The following is a 17045-nucleotide window of genomic DNA, read 5'->3' on the forward strand; positions in this document are numbered from 1 at the left end:
AGAGTGTCCTCATAATATGAGAGGTGGCATCCCCCTGAGATTACTAATCCAAGCAAAGAAAACAAACCAGAATGTCTTGATTTTAATATAGCCAGGTATATTTTTGTTATTTGAAATAATTCAGAAATAATAAAAATGAACTATAACGTTACTCAAAAGTGTCAGACTATTATCAATAAGACACTTTTTCAGGGCCAGAGAGATGGATCAGCAGTTCAGAGTGGTAGCTGCTCTTGCAGAAGACCCAGGTTCAATTCCCAACTACACTCAGTAGCTCACAGCCACCTATAACCCCAGTTCTAGGAGATCTAGTGCCCTCTTCTGGACACCATAGGTACTGCATACACAGTGCACATGCATACATACATACATACATACATACATACATACATACATACATACATACATACATACATACACATAAATATAAATGCTTTTAGTTATAGACAAACCTTAAGTTAAATGTCATATGGGATGCCAATATGTCAGATAAGGTGTCTCAAACATAATCAAGGCCTCTTACTCCTCGACTTATGAACTGTCTTAATTTAACTTTTTTTTTTTTTTTTGGTTCTTTTTTTCGGAGCTGGGGACCGAACCCAGGGCCTTGCGCTTCCTAGGTAAGCACTCTACCACTGAGCTAAATCCCCAGCCCTTAATTCAACTTTTTTAATCTTAGCAGGACTTCATTGACTTTCTAAAACCTAGAAATTAAATTTGTATAAAACTTAATGTAGTAAAAGAGCTTTTATTTCCCATTCTTTCATGTGTCTCTTAAAATGACTCTTTACTGTGTCCTCAAAAAAATGTGAAACCCGAAAGGCTTTACCACCAAAGACCCCTCCTCCTGCCAGCGCCCTCAACCTTCATCAACATTAACCTCCAGAAACTATGTGACATGAGGGTCAGCCCCGTTTCTGTGGAAGGAGCCACAGTATTGTGGCTTAGAGGGCATTTTTAGCTAATCCTGCCTGCATCCAAATCCCAGACCTACCACTTGCTGAGTGAATTGACACGATTTAACCTGCCTGGGCCTTCTGTTTCTGCTGCTGTGACTTGAAAAGATGATAATGGTGGCCATGCCCTGCAGAGATGAGAAACCTCATAACGCCCAGCCCAGTGCACAGGAAGACCCCACATTTTAGAGACAGAAGAGCCTGTTAAATGTCCTTTGATTTTTTTGCTCACACCTCTCAGGAGGTGAGAGGAAATCACCAGGGGTGGAAGAGTGTCTAACCAACCAGGAGGAGGCTATTTTCCAGTCTGGGTTGCTCAGGGAAAATGAATGGAAATGATACATCCACTTTCCAAGATTTGAGCCACAAAAGCAAGACTGCCTTCCTCTTCCTTCTATCTTCCTGCTAGCCAGGAGCTAGGGAGCCCTGGACCAGCAGCCCTGAAGGCAGGAAAGAGTCCCTGTCCACAGCAAAGGCGCACAATCTGTCAGAGGAAATAAAGGGCCATCACTTCGTGCATCTTTGGATCTCTCCACCTCAACTGAAACGCAACCAAGGAGTTTAAAGGTTCCGACCATTAAATCCAATGCTCAGCACTGGCACCACCTGACACGTCTTTAATGTCACTTCTTGCCAAAGTCTCCGTCTCCCCTTCAAGGATAGGTAGGGCCTGGGAACCCTGTGAACCAGTTGACTCTTCTGATGCCGCTGTCCACCTCACAGAGGTCTCACAGGGTCTGGTAGACCTATCACGTCTCTACCTCTCTGTCACACTGTGCTTCGGCGTGCCATGGGCTGGTGAAGGGAAGAGTGCCCATGACCAGCCTTGTACAGTTCCTGTACAGAGAACCTCTGAGCGCTCCAACTGGAGTTGACCTGGTCAACAGCTGTGGAGAGGACAGAGCCATGCACATCTGAGACCTCTGCTCCTTTCTCCTCCCCAAATTTAGGGCATTTTCATATAAGCTGAATTAGAATGCAAAGGTCAAGACCTAGGCAAGGCTTCCTGATTGCTGCCCATGGTCACCTCTGCCTCCCTCTCCCTCAGGACGCGGTGGAAGTAGTTGAGTCTCTGGACAAAGCCTGAAAACTAGGGTGGGATAGACCTCACAGTCCAGACCGGTTCTGCCAAGACGCGCCATTCTGGCTTTGCCTGGACTTCCCTTGGCTTTGAGGAATTTGAACTTTTTAATGGTGTCTCAGCTCCAGATTTTCTAGCTAACAGCTTGCCTTCATGTTATTTTTATATTAAAAAAAAAACAGAATATTTCAAGACTCTTGTTTGTTTCTGTTTGTTTTGCTTTTTGTTTTGTTTTGTTTTGTTTCTTTTTTTTTTTTTTTTTTTTTTTTTTTTTTTTGAGACAGGGTTCTCTTTGTAGCCCTGGCTGTCCTGGAACTCATTCTGTGGACCGGGCTGTCCTCAAACTGACAGATCTCTCTGAGTGTTGAGATTAAAGGCGTGCACCATCATCATCCAGACTACAAAACTCATTTTAAAAAGAAAATTAGCAAAAGGAGCAAATTACCCAACGATCAGAATCCCAGTCTCTGGTTGTGTCGTGTGCAGACCACATCTGGTCCACTGTCTTTAAAATGTCTTCTCTTTTCTAAGAGGCTTTAGTAAGAGGAACATTATGGTCTGGAAAGATGAGCCTTTTAGGGGTGAGGGGAGGATGAATATGTTATTCCAGCATCCAACATCAATTTTCCATGTTGGAAGATTCCCGAGGAATAGTAGGGTAGAGGCCCCTTGGTTGCTTGAGGCAGGAGGCTGTAAAGCCGAGGGGTATTGTGACATGCTCCGGGAAAGACAGTCTTTTCTTTGGCTAACGGAGGTCCCAGGCCATTGGGACAAGGGAGCCGGACCGACATGAAACAGAGGCCTGGGGAGCAGCCCTCAAGGGCCCCGAAGGAGGAAAAGATGGAGGAGCAGCCGGAGACCCCGAGTCAGTCCATCTCAGGCCGCGGTCGGGTGCTGTTAGTAAGAGAGTTCTTCAAGCCCGAAGAAAGCTACACGAACCAGCCCGTCTATACCCACACAACAGACTGCCAAAGTTGTGGCGGCAGTGTCCGGCCAGGACTTAAGCGCACTGGCGACAGCTTGGCGGACAACCCCGAAGCCCCGGCCGCCAAGCGGCGAGCGGAGAAGTCGCAGCTCTCGGGTCACCAGAAAAAGGACTTGTTGGATTGCGAGGCACCTCGGGCTTCACAAGGGAACCTAGGCTCGGAGGTGGCTGAGATCACCAAGCTAAGCACCGAGCCCGGCAAGCAGCTGCTCCTGGTGCTGTGCCACGCGTCGGCGCTCTACACGCAGCTGCCACGACTTCAGCTGCTCCTGCAGCAGGTACGGGTCCAGGACCGTCGCCCGCCAGCCGCGCTCGTCGGGATCCTGGTGCAGCCACGGCCGGATGAGGAGGCCGAGTCGCGCCGCCGTCTGGAGGACCTGCTGTACAGCATCTTCTCTTCAGACAATCCAGAGGTCGAGGTGCACACAGCAGTGTTCTGTCCCAGTCGCCCCCAGGGTGTCTTGGACGTCCAGCGCGCTGCCAGCCCAGCGCACATGGTCCCCCTAATGGATCGCCAGACCCAAACGGATGGTGAGGGCCCTGAGGGTGGAGACTAGGACTGTTTCCCTGAGAAGTGGGCAAATCCCTGACCACACAGCCCCTGGGTTGGCACCTCCAGACGTTTGGGGTACGATCTGACTGGTAATGAACCAGCGTCCTTTCTCCAAGAGACGTGGGCTGAGACAATCTGAAATTAACCCAGAGGGTTACCTCACCCGCCCAGCTGCCCTGCCCACAGTGTAGGTGAAATCATGCTTTTATAATAATCTGATGGTTGCCGTAGGACCTTTAATGGCCCACCCTTCTCTCCAAATGCACTAATGCCTTTCCCAGGTTCCTTGGCGGTCCCTAGTCTGTTCCTCCTCCAGGGGACACAAATGACAATAAAAGCCTATTGTGAGCCAGTCGCTGTGCTAAGGGCCCTTCACCTCCAGTCTTCACAGCAGCTCTCTAAGGTTGGGACTTCAGGAGAGTCAACCAGCTTCCCACTGTGTTTTTTACTCAAAGCCCCTAGTAAACTTGTGGCCCTGGCGGGGGAGGGGGTTGGGGGAATGTTAATTTGTAGCCTAGAGTCATTGAGCAGTAGGCTCTGAACATGGGCTTCCAGCACTTTCTGTTTCCAGAAGCCCCTTCCTCTGGGACAGCATAGAAACCAGAAAAGTGTTCTGAACACAGGCACCTCCATGCCCCATTACAGAGGCTCTGCCTCCTTTCAGCTAGTGGCCATAGCAAGCCCCCTCTCGTTAGATTCTAACACACATAGAGGCCAGCTTTGGGATGAATGGTGGCATGCTCACTCTAGAGTGCAGAACACACTGAAGGGCCAGAACCTTAAGGACTGACTGTTGACGGGGTGTGTGTGTGTGTGTGTGTGTGTGTGTGTGTGTGTGTGTGTGTGTCTGGAATCACCACACCCAAAGCCTTCTCCTCGATACCTAACCTCCAACCTTTTAAACTCATTACCACATGGCATGGCTCCTGGTTTAATGGCCCACCGATGGGTCCATTCCAATTGTGACTCTCTTCAGTTCCCAACTCTGCCTAACGTCTTCAATAACACTCCATCCTGCCCCTTTCACTCTCTTTCAATTCCAGAACCTGCTGGCTCTCCTTGCTCAGATCAAGGTGGGGAATGAAAGCTGAGACAAATCTAAAAGTAAAGCCTAAGTTAAGCGTACTATGACTGTGACGTAGAGGAGCCAGGCTCTTGACAGGGAACTCTCGTGAAGAACTCTCCCCGCTTCTGAACCACGTATTTTTCTCCTTAGTGGGAGAAACACTACTCAACCTGTATTCTGTCCTGTCTCCCAGGAACACAAGCCTGTGTGTTCCGTACACTGTTGCACCTCCTTAAGGTGAACTCAAATAGCTATTTCATGGTTATTAGGAAATTCTACCCAAATATGTCCCTGCCCTATTAGACTCATTTAAACCAGCTGTTTTCAAACAGGAACAATGTTAACACCTTCTCCAAGCTCTGGGGATATTTAGTCACATCTGGAGACTTTTTTTTTAAGTTATGCTAACGGGGTGCTGCCCAGTCAAGGCAGAGAGGCTACAGAGCTTCCTATAACCCACAGAACAGCCTCCCCCAGAAGATATTATCCCGCCCACAGTGTCAATCAGGACTGAGACTGAGAAGCTCAGGTTAAGCTCCTCAGTCAAAGTCTATCGTCACTGAAAGGTTCCAGCCTGAATCTGAATGCCATCCCCTCAAATGGCCCATAGCTCTTGACCTCAAAAAACTGCCGGCTTCGTGTAGATTCACCTGCCCACTGACCCGCCTTACTCCATACCAACCAGATACAGCCTGATCCATGCTACTGCTCTCAGCTGCACTCCCAATCCATACCTTTCTCCAATCTTCTCATGCAAGAAACTTTAAAACTTTTTTTCTGATCCTTTAATTTCAAAGCCTGTATAATCTGATTCTCCATTGCCTATTGGGGTCATAAAGAAAAAGAACCCAGGGTTGGGGATTTGGCTCAGTGGTAGAGCACTTGCCTAGCAAGCGCAAGGTCCTGGGTTTGGTCCCCAGCTCCGAAGGAAAAAAAAGAAAAGAAAAGAAAAAGAAAAAGAACCCTTAATTGGAACTTAATCTTGAGTGTGCCATCACTAATCAACTAGGGGTGGAGATTTAGTCTGGGAGGTACTTACATAATTTAACTTCTTTGAACATCAATATCCTTTTTGGAATAATAATAATAATAATAATAATAATAATAATAATAATAATAAATCAATAAAGTCTTTGCTGGCTCTAGAAGCCTGAAAATAGATTCTCTCACTTCATGTTTGGCATCTGGTCTAGCCTTTGTGTTTTGCTGGTCTAGAGCATTTCTGGCTTGCTAGCTCTTCCTTGACTGCATCCCTCCACCCTCCCTTACTTCATCCCTCACCCCTCCGCCAGCTTCAGGAGTCCGAGTAGGACATGTGTACTTACCCACGAAGCTTACCAAGTTTGTGGAGGAAACTGTCTTTTGCTGGGAACACACTTTTCTATTGTGATGTGTGACATTTAGGCTATATTTTCAAAACACTTTCCCTCTTCCACCCTAAAATGAAAGTCACATTTTTAACTTAGAGAATCATAGTCTGTTTGATCCAACCAATGTTTTGGGAGGTAATAATGTTTCACCAATGTAATGATTTTGAGAAATTTTTGGTTTTCTGAGAACTGGCTTAAGGTAGAATTCTTGGCCAAGTTCAAGGGTTCTTATAAATGTTTAGACATATACACACTCATACAAGCAGGCACCCGTGTTTACACATATTCAGAGATGACAAGGCAGTGGGCCGAGAGAGGTAAAATGCTACCCCCTCCCCAAAAATGTCAAATCTTCAGGAAAGTTCCCTAAAAGCTTACTAAATATACGGTAACCGTAATGTTTGTGTTTAGGGACAGACATGTAGAAACCAGCAACGGAGCTGAGAATCCTATTCAGGATATCTTCGAATAAAAGGTAGCTCACACGGACCCAGGAACACGCAGCCGAAAGGTGCCTGAAACGGGTTCTCTGGTCACAGAATCCAGGATCCAGTTGTCATAGGCCCAGAGACTGTCTCAATCAGACCATGGAGGGGCAAGGCAGCTGCTGCCCCCTGCCGGTTCAAGCAGGAAGTCCTGGAAGAAAAAAAGATGCTACCGAGGAACTGGTGCAGGAGTCCTAGCCACAGGGGCCAGCCTGGCTTTTGTGACCTCACAGGAGGTATGGGTGACTCTGGTCTGTGGGACCTTGCTGTAGTCAAAGATCGGAGACATACCCACAGGGGAGACTACCTCCCTAGGGAGGGATCCAGGAAATTCACAGCTCCATGTAACTCCACGGTGTTTCTCTAGAAGGATCCACCATGAAGAAGGTCAAAAAGAAAAAGTCTGATTCCAGGCGCCGCAGGAATTCCATTTCACCGCAGACTAGCTCCGACTGCTCACACAGGCCCAGCTCAGAAACCCAGCGGTCATGTCCAGACCCCTGTTCACCACCGCAGACACAGTCTCTCCAGGAGTCCATCCCACCACACCAAATTAGCCCTGAGCCTAAACTGCAACAGCCTTCATCACAACCTCTCCTACCTTCAGAAGAACGTGTCTCATCTCCGTGCCTGGTATCCACGGAACCTAAGCCTCCATGCAGAAAAGCAGGTAGGAAGACTTCCTGCATTCAACAGTTCTAGCCTTCTTGCTGACAGAGTCCCAGAGCCGCCAGAGGCGGGCTCTTGTCAGGTGGTGGTGTAGAGTCAGCATGCTACCTGGGACCAAGTTTGTGAACTGTGGAGAAGGAGTGATTTTTATGAGAGAGTAGAATTCCTAGGTTTTCTCATTCTATAGCATCCCAAATCTCACTGGAGACAGCTATGGATACAAACTAACATTTATGGCTCCATGGGGGAAGACTCTTTCATTAGGAGTCAGCAACCGTTCAGAAATTAAAAGCAAGCGTGGTCTAAAAGAAAGGAGGTAGTGATATGCCTTCTGGCTACGTTTTTATCTGGCTATTCTCACGAGAGTCCTGACCACTCCAAAGAAGATAGTACAGGGTGATGGGGTAGATGGCTGTGTGACAGCTTTTGAGAGAATTGGGGGTTTCTGTGAGACGGAAGATAGGAGGAGAGTTTGGTTTGTTTTTTTTTCATGTTACCCCAAGAGGTCTGACCTCAGAGAGGATGGATAGATCAAATATAGGACTTCTGACTAACCCCTAACTTTAGATAAACCACAAATAATGTTATATAACCCTTAGTTTCTGTTCCAAATGGGCATCCTGTATTTCTGATTGCTGAATTGTCATCCCTTCCCACAGAAGATACTAGAAAAGGATCTGTTTAATGTATAAAACAGACCAAAAATGAAAAAAAAAATGAAGCCATCATTTTAACTTAATTTAGCTCTGGGTAAAATTAAACGTCTAGCCGGCTGTCAAAAAAGCAGTCTCCATCTTCTTTGCTGGCCAATGAGAGACAAAATGTTAGACAGTATTGTGGGGACTCAAGTGGAGTTGGGAAGTGGGATGCTTCAGGCCGCTAAGGATAATGAAGGTAGTCAACTGACCACTCACCATTCTTTCCAGACCTAGCCCTCCGTTCAGCCATCTAAGTTAATCTTATCTGATAACACTGCAAAGAGGAAACAGACCTTTGTCCTCTAGAGAAGCCCTTGGTATGGTTGAAACTTCAGTCTATTCTGATTCCGGATTCCCCACAACAGCTGGCCTTGCAAGAGGCCAGCTAGTCTCCGGAGGAGGAGGAGGAGGAGGAGAAGGAGGAGGAGGCGGAGGAGGAGAAGGAGGAGGAGGGAGAGGAGGAGGGGGACATCTTCCTCTGACCTTTGCTTGAACCATGACCAAGATAGATGCTCTATGTCCTTGAGCAAGCCACACACTCTGGGCCACAGAAATCCTGAGACAGTCTGAGTAGAGAAAGAACTTGGGCCACAAGAGAAGGAGAGCTCTAAATCCAAAGAATTGCCAGGGCAACAGGGACTCTGTGACTAAGGGCCAACCTTTCCTTGACAACTGGTATCAGTGTGTAATGTGAGCTTCAACCGTGGAGACGAACATTTCTGGGTGATAGCCTCAGAGCTGGGTGTCAGTAGGAAGCAAAACCACCCTGTACCACAGGGTGTGGTTGCTTAGAAAACGATGGGGTACTGAAGAGGCAAAAACAAGGACATTCATGGTCTGTTGAATAAGTTTCTCATCACTGTGACCCAATATCTGAGAGAAATAACAGAAAGGGAGACTTATTCGTGTTGGCTCACTGTTTTAGGGGTATCCATGTATCATGGCAAGAAGCAGCTAGGAAATGGAGAAAGGGATTGCATGGAGGGCCCAAGGCAAGATATAACCTGCAAAGACATGGCACTGATGCCCTATTTCACCTGCTACGATGCACCTCTTAGCATTTACCGACTCCTAATAATATGCCTTCTAGAATTGTCCTGGAGACCGTGTCCCACTCCCAGGAACGAGGTGCAGCCCTCATGCCTCTCCTTTTCTGTCCAGCAGTGCCTCTGACCTATGCGGCCCCACGCTCCTGCTCCTGTGTGGTCTGCCCTGGCAGCTCCGCTTGCTGGCGTCGTCTGGGGCTTTGCCATAGCCGAATCTTTGATGTCCTTCTGCCTCGGGACTGGTCATCCATGCCAGGGAGAGGATTCCCAAACCTTCTCACCTTCTACAGGTTCCCGAACGAACGGGTGGGAGGGCTAAGGCCTTGGGTAGATCGTTTCCAGGTCACGCTGTCCTCAGAGTTTGTCGACAACTTTCCTTCTAAATACCAATTTCTCTGGCTTGGTGGGCAGGCTCTTGGTTGTGCCTTTCCTCCTTTGTTCCACAGAAACCGTCATCCCTGAAAGCATCCTCCTCCTCTCACCTAACCCATTATAAACCGGGGCCTTTGTTGTTACACATTGGTTGGCCATTCACTTTTTTTGGGACCCATACCATGCACAGGGAGCATCTACTTATTAAACTAACTGCCTGTTAATTATCCCTGGGACTCATTGATAAACCTGATCATAACTCATAGGTCCTTTCTGCCAAAAATAGTAAAACCTGCCCCACTCAGAGTATGCCCCACTCAGAGTATGCTATTACCAGGAGTCTTCACAGAGGCCATGTTTTCCAGACTGGTCTGTTAGTGGCAGCCCCTTCCTTCATTATGACCTCACCCAGTCTCTGCCCTACTGTTCCTCTTCCACGATGCCTCCAGAGAAATGTCATATGCCATCTGCTCACTGTCAGCCAGGAGAAGGGCCCTGCCCATGTTAAGAACAGAATAAAAATGTCCTCACTCTTGAAGGACTTGCTGAGTCATGTGTTGGAGCTAGGAGAGGGGCCAGAAGTGGGGCCTCTACCCAAATGAGCCACCCTGAGTATACTCAGGACTTCACAAAAACCCCTGGAAGAGGTCCTTCCACTTGGGGATCTCATATCGCTACATCAGGAGCACAGCCCACCATCCCATCCTCCTCTTACCCTTTCTAGCTCCCTCTCTTGAATAATAATGGTGATTAATAATAACAATAACAACAACAGCAACAATACCCATGCAGATACAGAGCTGATTTGGGGAAGAGAGCATACCTAGAGTCAGAGATACCATCTATTGAGTACCAGTCAGGAAGAGTCCACCCACCACTCACCCACACAGTATGTCTGTCCATTCATCTGCTGCCAGATGGTGCTGTGTGTTCCCCTGGGTGAAAAAAAATCAAACCTACTCTGGGGGGGACACCTAAACAAGATCTTCACCTCCCAGTGTGTTCCGCCCGTGAAGCCAGCTGAGATCCGTGCATTTAGAAGCCTGTGAACAAAGCAGGTAGTGTGTGGAACAGGAGGGCTTCTGGGAGCTTCCGAGCGAGGCAGTACCACATCAGGGTTCACAGCACTGTGTGCCCAATATGTGAATCGACTCCAAAAGTTCCAGGCTGCAGGAAAAGCCAGAACACGGTTCCCAGTTAGGAAAGCAAGAGAAAAAGACATAAAACCCCATGACCAGGGCAAGATGCATGCTTATTTATTTATTTTCCCATGTAAGCCCCTGTGTCTGCAGTCTCTACCTTCTCAGAGGACTTACAATAGTCATCCATGGAGACAAGAATCCCTCCTTCAGTCTGCTTTTTATCAGACTAGATACCGAGTTGTTTTTTTTGTTTGTTTGTTTTTTTGTTTTGTTTTTTCTCTTTTTTTCGGAGCTGGGGACCGAATCCAGGGCCTTGCGCTTGCTAGGCAAGTGCTCTACCACTGAGCTAAATCCCCAACCCCTGATACAGAGTTTTCTGAATGGCTTCCTCACTTATACTGGTTCACTCCTTGCTGTCTCAGTCTTTGTAGAGGCTGTAACTAATATGCTATTTCCTGATATCTGAAAGTCTCTAAAATGCCTCAGAGGGTTGCTGTGAAGCTTAAAGAGGACATTGAGTGGGAGGTGTCTGTTGTTGTAAAATATAAAAATAAAAGATAACTTCAGGGCAAACCACAACAGGTGTCTGGTACAAGGGCTGGCACATCGTGGTCTGGACCACCCTGGTACCCGGTTACCCCCTCTGGCTATCAGTCACAGGCTACCGATCCTCATACCCTGGGGGACTTGTAGGAAGTTTTGTTGAGGGGGTGGGAGCAACGTGTCCCTTTAGGAGAAGGATCAGGAGGGAACTCTAAGATCCACTGTCTCCTTCCAGTACACAGACACTGAAGCCTTTCTCCCTAACCCCCGCCCCCTTTCCGCTTTGCTTTGTAGAAAACCTTCAAGGAAATACTGCACTTCCCGTAACTCTCGTGCTTCAAGCCCTCGGAACTGTTGCTGTGGCTCTGGGGGCCCTGGGAGTTGCCTACTTCATGGCTGAATCCTTGTGAACTGGACCCCAGGCCCACGGTCCGGCAGGTAGGAGGGCCCACCTGTCCCTTTTCTCTAGCTAGAGAATATTTCAAGGTGGACGAGGCCTTCAGCCTGTCGGGGAAAGTTCATGATCATTCCTGCGTCAAGATGGGCTGTCAGGACTCGGTCCAGCTTCTCTGGAGACCTTTTATTAGAACCATCAGGACAAAGACCCTACAGACAACCCTGTCTCCGGACCTGCTATGGCTTCCCTAGTCCTAGATGGGACGAAGTAGGGGAGAGGAAAGGTGGAGATTAGCCATCGTCTTGGACAAGCCCCTCTACTGTATCCCCCAACTCGAGGGCCTATTTCCCCTCACACCAACGTTCTCCAGCCTGTACCAAGGCCATGCTGCGCACGCTTCTTTGGAATGTGTGTAATCGCTCCCACTGTTCATTTATATTACATCATCTCTGCATATGAGGATGTCTTTGGTCACCACTCCTGTCTTATCTGAACCCAGAAGCAGAGCCCCAAACAAGGACTGGGTGCACCAGATACTTCAAGGAAGTACTCTCAGGAGAAAGCAGAGTCTGGGTGGGAGGCAAGAGCAAGGGGGAAATGAGGAAAGGAAGGCTTTGGCCTGGTCCTATGGAGTCCCAGAATGTCATCTGTACAACCGATGCTCTCCCAAGAGACACAAGGCTTCCTTTCCATGCCCCTGTGTCAGCTGATCAGTATGTGACTATATGGGTGTAGGGAGGAAATTTGGGTCTTTGTGTAAAAAGCAATTCTCCTCAGGCTGAGGGCAAGTCATGGAGGAGGAGGGAGCTTTTGGTCGTCAGCAGCCAAAAGTCATCATTCAAAGAGCCAATGGATCAGTCAAGAAGGGAACTGGGGAAAGGTGGTCACTGAGAGCACCCACAGGCATCCCATCAGCTAGGTCTTGTTCAAGTGGCCTTGAATGCTTAAAAAATGACAGCTGAGGTAGGGAGTGAGAACCATGGGAGACCCTTCAGCCCACCCCTTTGCCCTCCATCATCCATGCACGGGAATGGACAGGAGATAGTGTAGCCAAACACGGGTCTGAGAATCCATGCTTAAAATATATAAACATCCAAACCCTGTGAGAGTACAACATTGTTCCTGGATCTCCTAGTGACCATCCAAAGATCATTTGAGGAATAATAGTAAACCACCCTGACCTTCAGGAAACAGCACCGCACTTAAGAGCCTTGTCTTGCCTCTTCCCAGACTTGCTGGGAGTGATGGGGTATTGTTATCATGTTATCATGCCAGCATGGCGGCAGAGAAGATGCTGGCTCTGGATTTAAACTGACAGTCTCTAGTCTAGACTGTGCCACTTGGAATCTCAGTGTGAGGGGCATGGCTGTCAATGTCATGTCTAGTGGAGAATAAGCTCTCTCTGAAGACAGTGATCATGAGGATTCAATGAGGGATGTTAAGAGTTGAAGTCCCAGAGACCAAATGAGGATCTGATAACACATGTACCAAAGGGTTCAATGGCAGGCTGGTGGGTGCTGTTGTACCCCAGTGGTAGCAGGCCTTCCCTTTATAGGAGCCCACTGAGAACATTACATTAGTCGTGGTCTTGTATATTCAATATGTTCATAGGTCTGCCTTTTCTGATCTGATTTTTGGTACATCCACCTATTCATGTGTTTTCCTGGCTTCATTTGGTGACTACATGGTTGGTGAGCTATCACTCTGTGCCTCGTGATGGATGTCGAACAAATGGGGGTTGTCTACTTCAGGTAAGGCACAGCCTGAAAGGCGCTGCCTTATATAGTACAGAGTAACAGTACAACACATAGGCTGACCACATCGCATCCAAACCAGAAGAAGATACTGCTGACCAGGAAGAAGTGAGGTGAACGCCAGGTAGTGTGGGACAGCCCAAAGCTCCCACTGCCAGGGGCAAGGGTGTTTCCAGAAGGATCTATGGTAGGATAGGTTCATAGATGGACTTGTAGGTATAGAGCCCAGAGAAGTGCCACTCTAAACATATACAGTAGAGAAGGACTTTGGGAGCAGTGAGCTTTGAGGCTCAGCCCTCAGTCCCTATGAAAGGAAAGGGGTAATTGGGTATCTTTCTCTGTCCAAAATGAACCATCATCAGATGAACGTGGCAAAGCTGTCTCCTCTTAGAGAAAGATGCTTCCAGAAAATTTTCTTTCCTAAACCTTGGAGAACCAACGTCTCCCATAGAATTTTCCCTCAGCTGATAATGAAGCAACAAAAGCAGAAGGTTCCTTTGGGACATTGAATATGGTCAAACTCAACACCATAGCCAACCTCTGGGGGAGGGGGCTCCATCTCAGCTGCTCGGATCTCTGGGGAATAGGGAGTTGACAGGGAAGGTGTTGGCAATGCTGCGCCCAGGATATGCTCTAGGACTTCACAAATAGTGTCATAGCCTTGGGGTGAAACGGTGTGGCTGACTTTGAAGAAGCAAACAAGAAGAAAGGAGATCAGCGAAGAAGGAAAAGGAGGAGGAGGAGAAAGAAAAAGAAGAAAAGGAAGCAGAGAAAGAAAAAGAAAGAAAGAAACAAAGAAACAAAGAGAGAAAGAAAAGAAAAGAAAAGAAAAGAAAAGAAGCCAAATAGAAGGAATTCGAATTCTAAAAATAATTTACCTTCTGGCAAAAAGTGTTTAGCTATTGAACCCTCACAGGTAAGACTGTAGTGTGGGAAGCTGTTGAGATAGGTCACAAGGAATGATGAAGCTAATGACTCTGTCATTTATTATCTATTTTTCCTTACAGATCCAGTTTCCATCAAAGGATCTCACTTGTCACCAAAATAGACAGAGAGAAACTATCTTGTCTCTTTTCTTCATTTTTTTTTTGAGACAAGGATTTGTAATGTAGCCCAGGCTAGCCTTAAACTCACAATCCTCCTACCAGAGTCTCCAGAATGCTAGGGTTACAGGTATGTGCCACCGCACCCAGCTAGAAATTGATCTTCAGTGTGTTTTACTCAGAAACATAAAAGCTGGATCCAGCACAGAGTCAGGAAGGGAAGTGTCTTGAGGTACAGCACACAGGCTGACAGCATCGCATCCAAACCAGGCTACCATTTCTAGGCTCGGCTTCTCAACCAGCTGTAGCCACAGCTGGCACACCTTCAACGAGACGATGTATTTTCACTTTTCAAGCAAGAATTGCAAGGCTCAATTCAGTGCCTGATTTAACTAGTCAGCCACAGCTCAGGTCAGTTAGTAGGAGCAGGAGGAATAAGCTCACGTAAAGCCTGCATTCTGAGAGGCAAGGGCTCTGGACCCAGCAGGGGTATCTCTAGGAAATGGCTCCTCTTGGCATCATTTGTATGTCTGTCCTCTGGGAAGGAAACAGTGGCTGTATGTCTGTCGTCCTCTGGGAAGGAAACCCATAGGCAGAGAGGAGCAAATGTCAGAGGAAGTGGTCCCCAAGAAGAATGGGGCAGGTAAGGGTGGGCTAAGGACCTGCTCTTTCTTTAAGAATTGTCAAGGGGGGATTCTAGCCAGAAAGATCAGTTCCCAACAAGGGTCATTTTTACTTAGGGCTTCATGGTGTGGCACCCCAAATATGCCACTCTCCAGAAGGATTATTTGCAGTAGAAAGCCATTGAGAAGAAGCTTGCCTCTGCCCTCTTTGGTCTACCTGGAAACAGTATAATTTCTGCTATTAACAATGAGGTGACCCCACCCCAGGAAGGGTGAACAGTCTAGTCCCTGAAGACAGCTCCCAGGAAAACCATCCCACACAAAGTCTGCCTTGTCCCCATATCGGTGTCCTTCCCCAGTTGACCACCATTCACGCTCAAACCTTTTACAGCTTCCCTACAAAATTCTTGCTGTTGACGGGAATGCTCTGTCCCCCCCTTTCCTTTGTGCCACTGCTCTGTGCACAGGCACCGGCTCATTCAGAACTTGTTTTTCTCTTGCTAATCTGCCCTTTGTTGGCCTAATTTGGAGGGCACAGCCAACAAACCTACCATGGGTAAATGAAAAAGTATTTCTCCCTCCGTATTAGATAGGAAGTTTTTCATCCCCATCCCCCAAAATCTGTATGTTAAAACCTAAGCCAATGCCCAATATGTCAGTGTTAGAAGGTGGGAACTTTGGAACATGATTAGGTCATGAGGTGGTGCCCTCATAAAGGAGTTTAGTTCCCATATTGAAACAAAAGCAGAAGATCTAAGAGGGCCGGGATGTAGCTCAATAGGAAGAGTGTTTGCCTAGCGTGTACAAAGTCCTGTGTTGAACCAACAACACAACATAGACCGAATGTTTTGGCATGCACCTGTAAACCCAGTACTCTCTAGGTAGAGGCAGGAGGATTACAAATTCAAGACCAGCCTGGGCTACATGAGACCCTGTTTCAAACCCAGTTGAATCTCTAAAGAGAGTTTCTCCTCTGCTGTCATGCCTTACAGCACTCAAGACTCCTGTAACTTCATGAGGAGAGGATACTTCTCCCCCACAGGAAGCAACACTGCTGCTGTGGTTGACGCCTCTGGGTCTCTCCAATCCAGTTCTAACAGGACCTGCCTGGAGATAGATCCTATTGAGAGCTAAGATGGCAAGACTGCTCCCATTCAGCAGATTCTAGACCCAGGCCCTGTGCTTCTGACCCACTGGCATAAATCATGGTTTCTCCCAGTCCTCCTCAATGTTGGGTTTACTAGAATGGCTCTAGGAACCCAAGGAAACATCTTTATTAGATTATAAAGATCTGCAGAGTGGCTGGGACCAGGAACTTCTCTGTCCTCTCCTAGTGCACCATCCCCTGTAAACTGTCACTTGGTCAGCAACCTAGGACTGCCCTATCCTTGTCTTGGATTTTTATGGAGACTTCATTGCCTGGACAAGATGGAGGTGCAGACAACTGTGCAGAGATTTGATTGGACAAAAAGGGTTTCATCCAGTGCTGACTGGATCAGGGGTAGGGAGGATAGACCCAGTAAGGTCTCTTTTTTTTTTTTTTTTTTTTTTTGTTCTTTTTTTTTTTTTCCGGAGCTGGGGACCGAACCCAGGGCCTTGCGCTTCCTAGGTAAGCGCTCTACCACTGAGCTAAATCCCCAGCCCCCCAGTAAGGTCTCTTAGAATTTGTCTCAGACTGTGCAGTATTCCTCCCTCCAGGGTATGGAGCAGTTCCCTCTGGAATGGGGAGGCTCCCATGACCTCATAGGATATATTTACGGCTGGTTTGCAAGATAGGTAGAAGACTAGAGTTTCTATAGCCCACCGTGGGGAAAAGAAATTCTAGCTTTAATGCCCTACCCTAGGGAGGGGAAGCCAAAAGCGGCGAAGGTAAATTTTAAAAAACAGCACACCTACCAGCAATATTTTCGAGACAGCAGCACAAATGGACTAAGATAATACCCCACGCTGTTTCTGTGTATTCTCAAAGTTTTCCATCACGGTTCGCCAGTGAGAAATTTCTTCGCTGGGCTGTGAAGGTGGCCCTCGAAAATCGGCATTATAGGAGAGTAAAAGGGCTGGTGAGACGGCTCAGCAGGTGAAGGGGTGTACAGCGTGGCTTTTGGGAGCCGAAATAGGACAAAGCATTAGAACCAATTCTCAACCTGCTCAGCCTGCTTTCTTATAGAAGAACCTTACCAGCTCAGGGATGGCATCACCCACAATGGGCTGGGTCTTCCCCCATCAATCACTAAGAACACACCCTACAGCTGAATCCTAAGA

The 17045-nt window shown here is 47.6% G+C and overlaps 2 protein-coding genes across 4 annotated transcripts; both read left to right on the forward strand.

Moving 5' to 3' along the window:
- Nucleotides 1–83: 83 nt before the first annotated feature.
- LOC148003821 (uncharacterized) lies at nt 84–7147 on the forward strand. Of its 2 annotated transcripts, none has more exons than XM_087568170.1 (2): nt 84–3553; nt 6423–7147. In XM_087568170.1, the coding sequence occupies exons 1-2, from the start codon at nt 2827–2829 to the stop codon at nt 6434–6436; spliced, it is 741 nt and encodes a 246-aa protein (XP_087424296.1). In that variant the 5' UTR covers nt 84–2826; the 3' UTR covers nt 6437–7147. The 2 variants fall into 2 exon arrangements, with proteins under 2 accessions (XP_087424296.1, XP_087424297.1); XM_087568171.1 differs by having other exon boundaries at nt 84–3441; nt 6423–6503.
- On the forward strand, nt 6770–16157 carry Spata3 (spermatogenesis associated 3). Of its 2 annotated transcripts, none has more exons than NM_001108805.2 (4): nt 6770–7166; nt 9025–9199; nt 11261–11404; nt 14125–16157. In NM_001108805.2, the coding sequence occupies exons 1-3, from the start codon at nt 6875–6877 to the stop codon at nt 11364–11366; spliced, it is 573 nt and encodes a 190-aa protein (NP_001102275.1). In that variant the 5' UTR covers nt 6770–6874; the 3' UTR covers nt 11367–11404; nt 14125–16157. The 2 variants fall into 2 exon arrangements, with proteins under 2 accessions (NP_001102275.1, NP_001419452.1); NM_001432523.1 differs by having other exon boundaries at nt 9028–9199.
- The last annotated feature ends 888 nt before the right edge of the window (nt 16158–17045 follow it).

Source organism: Rattus norvegicus, chromosome 9 (genome assembly GCF_021556685.1).
Source record: "Rattus norvegicus strain SHRSP/BbbUtx chromosome 9, alternate assembly SHRSP_T2T, whole genome shotgun sequence".
NCBI classification, from domain to species: domain Eukaryota; kingdom Metazoa; phylum Chordata; class Mammalia; order Rodentia; family Muridae; genus Rattus; species Rattus norvegicus.

Excerpts from the sequence above, each read along its gene's own strand:
- LOC148003821 (XM_087568170.1), top strand. The coding sequence starts at position 2,827 with ATGAAACAGAGGCCTGGGGAGCAGCCCTCAAGGGCCCCGAAGGAGGAA.
- Spata3 (NM_001108805.2), top strand. The coding sequence starts at position 6,875 with ATGAAGAAGGTCAAAAAGAAAAAGTCTGATTCCAGGCGCCGCAGGAAT. Across the intron at positions 7,167-9,024 it reads GCCTCCATGCAGAAAAGCAG|CAGTGCCTCTGACCTATGCG; the intron begins GTAGGAAGACTT and ends TTTTCTGTCCAG. Across the intron at positions 9,200-11,260 it reads AACCTTCTCACCTTCTACAG|AAAACCTTCAAGGAAATACT; the intron begins GTTCCCGAACGA and ends TTTGCTTTGTAG.